This window comes from Sinocyclocheilus grahami, unplaced genomic scaffold (genome assembly GCF_001515645.1).
Source record: "Sinocyclocheilus grahami isolate Dianchi unplaced genomic scaffold, SAMN03320097.WGS_v1.1 scaffold87.1, whole genome shotgun sequence".
Lineage (NCBI taxonomy): Eukaryota > Metazoa > Chordata > Actinopteri > Cypriniformes > Cyprinidae > Sinocyclocheilus > Sinocyclocheilus grahami.
This window is the reverse complement of record NW_015505266.1, coordinates 202,881-211,764: the sequence shown is the minus strand read 5'-3', so window position 1 is coordinate 211,764 and position 8,884 is coordinate 202,881. Positions and strand designations below refer to the sequence as shown.

The 8,884-nt window shown below is 38.8% G+C and overlaps 1 protein-coding gene across 5 annotated transcripts; it reads right to left on the bottom strand.

The window, feature by feature from the left end:
* Positions 1-1,057: 1,057 nt before the first annotated feature.
* On the bottom strand, positions 1,058-8,261 carry LOC107586999 (BTB/POZ domain-containing protein KCTD6-like). Of its 5 annotated transcripts, none has more exons than XM_016274586.1 (3): positions 7,964-8,261; positions 6,272-6,399; positions 1,058-2,516 (listed from the first exon to the last, which is right to left on the bottom strand). In XM_016274586.1, exons 2-3 carry the CDS (start codon positions 6,296-6,298, stop codon positions 1,830-1,832), a joined length of 714 nt encoding a protein of 237 aa, XP_016130072.1. In that variant the 5' UTR covers positions 6,299-6,399; positions 7,964-8,261; the 3' UTR covers positions 1,058-1,829. The 5 variants fall into 5 exon arrangements, with proteins under 5 accessions (XP_016130072.1, XP_016130071.1, XP_016130073.1 ...); XM_016274585.1 differs by having other exon boundaries at positions 6,272-6,382; XM_016274587.1 differs by having other exon boundaries at positions 6,272-6,348.
* Positions 8,262-8,884: the final 623 nt, after the last annotated feature.

Here is an 8,884-nt window from a genome sequence, read left to right as displayed (position 1 = left end):
GTGTGTGTGTGTGTGTTTGTGTGTGTGTGTGAGAGAGAGAGAGAGGGTAACATCACAGTGAAGTCAGCTGTCTTAACCGTGGGTTGTGTACTGCAAACACATACCAGCTTCATCACTGTGTCTGTCACGCGACTCTGTTCCCCTTTCAGGCTTGAACTGATGGTAAAACTAATGACATTATTTACTGTCTTTACATTTATTTTGAAAGATGAAGCTCGCGATTATGGTAAGGGGCGTTACATTTCCCGACGAGTGCTTGCGGTGTTCGGCCAATCACAATGCACTGGGTCAGCTGACCAATCAGAGCAGACTGCGCTTGTCGGAAGGAGGGACTTTGTAGAAAATGAAGCGTTTGAGAGAGGCGGGGCATAGAGGACCTACAATAATGTACAGTATTTGAAAAATAATGTGTTTTTTGAACATTAAAGCATGTCAACATATTCTGTTACACCAAATACACAAAATAATGATCTTTAAAAAAGCATCATATGACCCCTTTAAACAAATTTCCCTATTTATCATTGATCAGACAAACAGCCCTCACCCCGAACTTACACCATTGGTTGAGTTATTGTTGCTATGCAACACCACTCAAACAAACGGACTGAAGTTTCATTTGACGTCACTAGTGGCACAGAAATACCAACTGCCGCTTTAAATGCCATATTCACAAAAAGAGAAGCATATTTATAGATTTTAGTAAATTCAAGATTGTGACTAATACACTAAAAATAAACAATACAAATATTAGATCCGCCATTTTCAACATCTTTCATAAGTTTTTTATGTCAATCTCAGAAAAGATGGTATAAGCGACCCCTTCCCCTACAAAAATATATAAGCAAAATCAAATACATTTAGATAATCTAGTTATTTATTCAAGTTATTGCATTTGAAAGGGTGCCACCAAAAGTAACATAAAATATTCCATTAGAATAATAATTTAAATGAATTCCAATTATAAAACTAAATGATCTTCCAATCAAATGTTATTCAAAGTCGTCTACAACCAAATAAAAACAATGTATGATGAAACTCTTGTTTTTAATGTGTAGGTCAAATACACACATGAATGAACTCTACAATATGAATGGATGTTCTCAGCTTCAAAGATGCTAACCTGAGTCTTTCATGCATTTTGAGACTAAAATAAATTTTAAATGGCACATTAATTCCAAATTTTGGTCTGGTCTAGAAGCTGGTCATAAGAGTTATTGTTTTGCTCAAAGCTTTGGGCAACAAAACATATTGAGCATCATGCAAATTACATCATTTTCACATATTTCAAAGGGGAAATATTACTGAATCAACAATAGTGCAGATACCACAGAATCATGCAACCCATTTACAGTTGAAGGACACAATCACAGGACAAAATATCTGCAGAAATACTATAAATACAACTGAATACTGTATATTTAACACTGATGCATTAAATATTAAAATTTCAGATATATGAAGATTCAGGTTGCATATATGGATTTGACAATTAGGGAAAAAAAATTGGGTCACTTTTTCCAGGTATATGAGGTAGTTCTAGTTCAGGTTCCTTTTGTCTATAAACATCTGAATTGGGTGAGAAGATGCATAAAACACGATAGGACAAGTTCGCCAAAATACAACAGAAAACATTTTCATTGTGTTCATTACTGGCTACCTCAAACAGGATCTGCAGTGGAGATGTGGTGTGTTCAGGTAATTTCAGAATTACCTTAATTACGAGTTTGCAACTATTAAAAATCACTAATATCTTTGTTAAACTTGTAACTGCTCAAATTGCTTAGAATTTTACCAATAAATATTTTTAATGTTCAGACATGAATGCGGCATCAGTCATCAACCTTTTGTGCAACTCTACAAAATGTCCAGTGATGTTCTACCGTGTTCTCATTGGCACGTTCACTCATGTGATGCACCCGCGTGTTGCGAATTGTGAAGCCTTGCTTGGAGATGTACTCCACCAGATGCACCCGAAGGGAAACCTCTTGGTGGTAATCACATGGTCCAAAGGTAAAAGACACTTGAAAGTCTCTGGTGTCCATCATGTGTTTATTCCATCTGGTGAAGTTGTTGGAGATGCCTTCAAGTAGCGCGTGAACTTTGGTGGTGATAGTGAGTTGGGTGATAATGACCGCCACCGGGTTTGAGTACTTGGACAGCTTACGAGTACTTGAAAGTTCTACCACTTGCTCAAAAGTGTCCAATGGATAAAGGGGTTTGGTGTCTCCTAAACACTGGATCAAGGGCTCGATCTGATAGAAGTCTGCTTCCTTCCGAAGGAGCTCTGTTTCTTTGAAGTCACATGGTAGCGTCAGTTTCGAGGTTCGTAAAAAGTTCAAGATGTAACGGAATAGAGGACCGTCTCGATCTATGAAATAGTTGCCCTGGGTATCTCGTGTGGTGGGAAAATCACCACGAAACATGGCGCCCAACATAGAGTCCGGATAACGTTGGAGGGTGGAGAGCGACGTAGTGTACAATTGGCCACCAACGTTTAGGGTAACCGTATCCATCATCTACAACAAAAAAGAACATAAATATAACATGCATTTTGTTCCTGCTGAGAATGTCAAGATGGTGCTTGTAGTGATACTACAAACACTCAACTAATTCCTGCTGAAAAGAGCACTTTAGACCAGCATGAATTGCCATGCAGATCCATTGATTTGGTGCTGTTCTAGTTCCTGAGCCTTCAAACTTATGTTGTTTCCCAGCAGTACTTCAACCGGCTTGGTTTTTGTAGTGAACTGTTTGACCAAGGAAGATTTGTTGGGGTCCAGCCTTGAAAACAACATTTGCTGCGTTCACAACTCTTAAGAACATTTCACTCTATGGAAACTTTATACTAGTATGTAAACTAAAGGCTCATTCAGACTGTCAGCCTAAATCCAATTTTGTGCATATGGAACCCAATCATGTACATGGAATCTAATCTAGACGACTGACTGTCCACACAGTGTATCTTAACTGTTCATATCCTATTTGTGTGTCCAGAGGCACTCTTTCGCGTTGGTTTCTATGGCAATGCCATTGCATTGTTATGCCTACGCTAAAAACAACAATAACAGCAATACAATTTGGAAAACACATTGTCTTACGACATGACAACATGTTGCCGTCATGCTGTATTATATTTCGTCTTATGAGGCATTGGCAGAAACGCAGGAAGCTGGAATGTGCTACTTTATTCTGTGCTGCCATCTCCGCTGGTTTCAAAACTCAAAGAGAACCGTATCCTAGCAGTATATTTTCTGCTTGACTTGCACATAGCAACAACACAAGCATGTTTTTTCCAAAATGTCTAATATGTTTGTTTTACGTGGCCTGAGAACATGAAAAAGCTACGCTAGATCCGATTTGACCGGTCAGACTGAAACAGATTTCCAGGAATGCGATCTGAATAGGATTCAAAACCACATATGAATGTAGCTTGAAACTGATTTGCAAAAATTGTATTTCATGTAGTTTGTGTCCATTCAGACCATCTAAATATGATCGGATTTCAATCAGATTTGCACAAAAATCGGATTTGGGCTGAGAGTTTGAACGAGGCTTAAGGCTACATTTACACTAGTGCGTTTTCGTATTAAAAAACGCATAACCTTCGCTATGGTTACGCCTGTCATTTACACTACTCTGGCGTTTTCGACCCTTGAAAACAGACTTTCGGAAATGCTGCAGACCCCGTTTTAGTTTGAAAACTCTGGGGTTGCATTTCAGTGTAAACAGACCAAAATGGAGACTTTTGAAAAAGATGACGTGGCTGCCCACATTTGCTCTGTGTATCCTTGACGACCATGTAAACAATAACATCATGCACATTGTAGTACCTGCCAGTGACTAGCAACCAACTTCCTGTTTACACTTTTACGAGCATACCCAGTGTGCATGAATGGTCATGTGACATGCAAGGTTCTGTAGTATGGATGGAGATTTTTTTCTGAAACGTAGTGAAAACACCAGTGTAGACGAGGATCAGCGTTTTAAAATGAAAACGCACTAGTGTAAACAGGGCCTAAGCTTCAGGAGGTATGGATTGTATGTCTTAAATCACCACATGAGTTTGGAATTCAACCATGTTCTTCATAAAACCTTGTTCTCAGACAAAATGGACCACTGGGATAGGACAAATTGGCTGACCCTCCAAGCTTGTTTTAATTTAATTTTGAGTCTTTGGCAGTCCTGTTCTTAAGGTAGTAAGCACCCATTTAATAATGCCCTAACAACTACCCAGAACACCCTAGCAACTGCCTACCAACAGCTAAGCCAGCGGTTCCCAATCCCAGTCCTCGCGCCCCCCTCCGCATATTTTGGGGGGGTGGGGCGCGAGGACTGGAATTGGGAAACGCTGAGCTAAGCATTCAATGTAAACAATGAGTAACTGTATCCATCACCAACCACCAAGAAAAACACAAATATTTGATGTTCAAAGCATTGAATGTGCTTTTTGTACCTGCTGAGAATCTAAAGATGGTACTCAAGATTGATATGAATGACCATTTTAGACTAACACAAGTTACCACACAGATCCATTGATTCAGTGCTGTTCCAGTTGGACCATCAAAACCAAGCAAAACGTCAACCAGCTTGGTTTTTCTAGCAAAGCTGGATGGCCACGGACAACATTTGCTGCTTTGAGCTGCATTGACAATACCCCAAGGAATATTGGTTTATATGGAAACTCAAATATGGTAAACACCAATAGTATGGTAAATGTCACATGAGAGGTTTTCAAATATTGAGTTACTCTCAGACAAATTGGACCATTAGCTTAAGACAAAATGGCTGACTCTTCAAGCTAGTTTTCATTTCCTCTTTGAATTATTGAAGGTCCTGTTCTTAAAGTGGCCAGCAACTGTTCAGTAACACCTTAGTTAACTACCCAGAACACCCTTGCAACTGCTTAACAATAGCCCCTTTCACACAAAGTCTTTACTGGTAAATTACCGTTACAAGATCATGTGTGAAGAGGACCTTTTTAAAAACACTGCTAAATTCCTTTCGGACAATTTACCAGTAAGGGAAGTTGTAACATTACCAGTAAATTACCGAAATGATTCTGTGTGTGAACGAATGAAAATTACCGGTATGAGCACGTACAAGTTCAAAATGCGCTGACGAAGGATGTCTACTCTGGGCCAATCATAACATTCTGGCGCAGATGACACATTTACTCCGCACTGTGTAGTTCAGTTTGAACGATGTCTCTGGGCCAAAAGTGCTGCATGAATGTGAATGTTTGACACAAAAATGAAAACATCAAAAATGATGACTGTGTATACCCCCCATGTTTACAAACACAACACTGGGAGGCACAACCGTTTAGGTCATTTTTCTGGTTAAGGATGTCACAGAATGTACCAGTAATTTGAAATGGATGTCTCATTGGTGCTTTACCGGTAAAAAGACAGAACGTCGTTGCCTGTGTGAACAGCACATTTTTGTATTTACCAGTAAAGTGGTTCAGGTAATTTTATGGCAATATACTAGTATTACTGTGTGAAATGAGCTAATGTCCTGAAAACTACCGACAGCCTAGCACGAGGGTGTCCAAACTCGGTACTGGAGGGCTGGTGTCCTGCAGAGTTCAGCTCCAACTTGCCTCAATACACCTGCCTGGGAGTTTTTAGTATGCCTAGTAAGACCTTGATTAGCTGGATCAGGTGTGCTTAATTAGGGTTGAAGCTAAACTCTGCAGGGCACCGGCCCTCCAGGACCGAGTCTGGACAACCCTGGTCTAGCCACACCCTAGAAACCACACAAAACACTCTAGCAACTGCATAGCAAAGCACCGTATGCATATATTAGCACGAGAATAGGGTTTCCCAAACTGATAATTAAAAACAAAACATTTCATGTGACCATTAATCAACTTAGATAACCGTGAACATGCAAATGTGATGTTAAATTATATTTATGTTATATTTATGTATATTTATATATTATGTTAAACTTAAAATACATCACATTAATATTTTACATCAAAGGGGTCGGCTGACAAAAATATTTGTGAATTCTTGCACTAGAATATCATAAAGACATGGGGGTTTTTACTTGAAGGCAGGGAGCAATTATTTAGTAATACCCTAACAACCGCCTAGCAACACCCTAGAAACCATCCAAAACAAATGGCTTTTCTTAATATATTTTTTTCTTTTAAAATATATATTTTCTTGTTTTGCACATTATTCTGTTTGTATTTGTACAGTGAACAATATTGACACGGTTTTGGGTTGAGAACCGCTGCTTTATTCTATCCGTTTATATTTACCATGTGTGCCCAGTCTCCATTCTCCATGTGGCCAATTGTTCCTCTTCAATGATGCAATGAATGACGCTCTCTGCAGCCTTTATGGGGTATAAACACTTCACCTGCAGTAAACTAAAGAAATATACACACTACTTTACAGTTTAGATGGCATTCAAGAGTAGTTGTGATGAAATCACCGTTGAAACATTAAAGAGGTCATATGATGCGATTTCAATTTTTCCTTTCTCTTTGGAGTGTTACAAGCTCTTGGTGCATAAAGAAGATCTGTAAAGTTGCAAAGACTAAAGTCTCAAATTCAAAGAGATATTCTTTATAAAAGTTAAGAGTCAACCACGCCTACCTAAAACGGCTCGTTCTAACACACCCCCACATGTCTACGTCACGATGTGGGAAGATTTGCATAACGCCGCCCAAATGTTCACGCAAAGAAAGAAGGCGTAACTTTTATTCTCGCTGTAGTATTGTTGTTGCCGCCATGTCATGAAGACGCTGTGTGTTTCGTTGTGAAAGCGAAACTACTTTGTTTGGTCTTCCAAAAGAGGACGATATCCGCTTCGTCATGCCTAGAGCTGATCTGTGCTGGTCGCTGAGGGAATACATCAACTTCACGCTGTGGATCACCGGATCGGCTTTCACTGTGGACGAATCCACCGAATCCTTCATCGACTCCGCTGGCCATTCCTCACTCTAGCCCGCCGTGTGTGATGCTGTGTTTCGTTGTGAAAGCGAAACTACTTTGTTTGGTCTTCCAAAAGAGGACACGACAAGAAATCAGTGGTTAAGTTGTATTTACAACACTGTTCCAGCACATTTTATGGAGGATTGTTTACTGATCCTGGGAGAGTAGACTACAATGCCGGCTGTTCTGACTCACAGACTGTAAGTACGTTTTTTATATATAAAGGATTTGCCACTGATGTTTCAAACGCGAGTTTTGAGCAGTGTAGAGTAGCACTTGCTTGTCATTTCTCCGATCACAAATGCAGACATGGTTTTATGTTTACGCGGCGCGATGCAACATGTAAAAAAACAGTATAAGTCATTATAATCTGTAATTATGTCCCCACTGGATGCAACAAATGCCTCGTTTATAATGGGTTTTAATGTTTTTGTCTCGTCGCTCCGGTCGGACAGGGCATCACAATATAGTAGGGGCGTAACATTTACATCACACGCTTGAGGTATTCGGCCAATCATAACGCACTGGATAGCTGGCCAATCACAGCACACCTCGCTTTTTCAGACCGATGAGCTTTGTAAAAATCAGAAAGGCGGGGCATAGAGGAGAAACAATAATGTACAGTATGTGGAAAATAATGTGTTTTTTTTTTTTACCTTAAACCACATAAACACATTTCATTACACCAAACACACAAAATAATGTTCTTTTTAGCAACATCTTATGACCCCTTTAAAATCGTGAAATGAATGACGCATGTGAAGGACACCTAAAGATTTCCCAGCATCCCAGCACATATTTTTACAACGTCTCAAACAAGAAAAATATTAACGTTAACTAGCTACGGAAAGCAGCAATCTATCGATATTGATGAAATTATTGATAATGATCACAGATGATGCAGCACGCGCATAATTTATAGCTGCCGCATACCGTATTAATTAACACAAAAGCCGCGTAATCAACAATCTATCGCTCAATGCGAATACAAACGGATTGCTTAATATATTTACCTCGTTGCAAATACGTTAAGTCTCAGTGATTTAGTCTCTTCTCCTCGTCCGATGGACTTCAGTTGTTTCTTCTCGTTCAAAGCATCAGGATTAATATGGAGGATAATAGCGGAATTAAACAGGGATAGTTTAGGGGCTTTTCGTGACTTTTTCGAAATATAAGTACATTTTGAAAGCCTTATGTTCAAAAGAGACTCGTTTGCTTGAGTAAAGGCTGTAAAATAGCTGTAATGTTTATGGATTCACACAGAGCAGGACAGATGAGAGGGACATCAGTGCGGAGTGAGCGGAAATGACACACCCACCAAACAAGCCACGCCCACTACACGAAACCCCGCCCTGTCTAAATCTGCAACGTTCATCCAAAACACTTAAATGCGCAGAATACTGGAGAAGTTTCATATGATTCTGACAAAGTGTAATGCATTTATGAATATTTCTTTTGTCAGATGTTCATTTTCGTTAAATCGCACATACAGTATTTCACCATTTTCTCTTTTTGTTGTCAAGTGTCCTTTTTATGCCCTTACTTTTGCGTTTTAATAATACTTTTTATTGTAATATTCTGTATTGTGAAAAATCTATCGTGGATATGGTTACACTTTTAAGCTCTAAATTATATTAGAGTAAAATAGATATAAACCATTACATTTCTGTGAAAATGATTGTTAACTTTTAAACAAATAATAACCCTCAACTGTGTCATCTTTTCTACCAATTTAATATAAGACTAAAATCCTTATAATCACATGCGCTCTCCTAAGATATATTTACACAAAACAAATATCTGAGAAGTTCAAGCAAAAGAGTAGAAAATGTTATTGGACTAAATGCTTTTTTAATTATAATTACTGCTTGTGTACTACTTGCAAGTAGGCAAAATATAACTTTACAAAACTGTACAAATAAAATGCATTTTAT

Excerpts from the sequence above, each read along its gene's own strand:
- LOC107586999 (XM_016274584.1), bottom strand. The coding sequence starts at position 5,439 with ATGTGCTGTTCACACAGGCAACGACGTTCTGTCTTTTTACCG. Across the intron at positions 2,517-5,397 it reads GACGTTCTGTCTTTTTACCG|ATGATGGATACGGTTACCCT; the intron begins GTAAAGCACCAA and ends TTTTTGTTGTAG.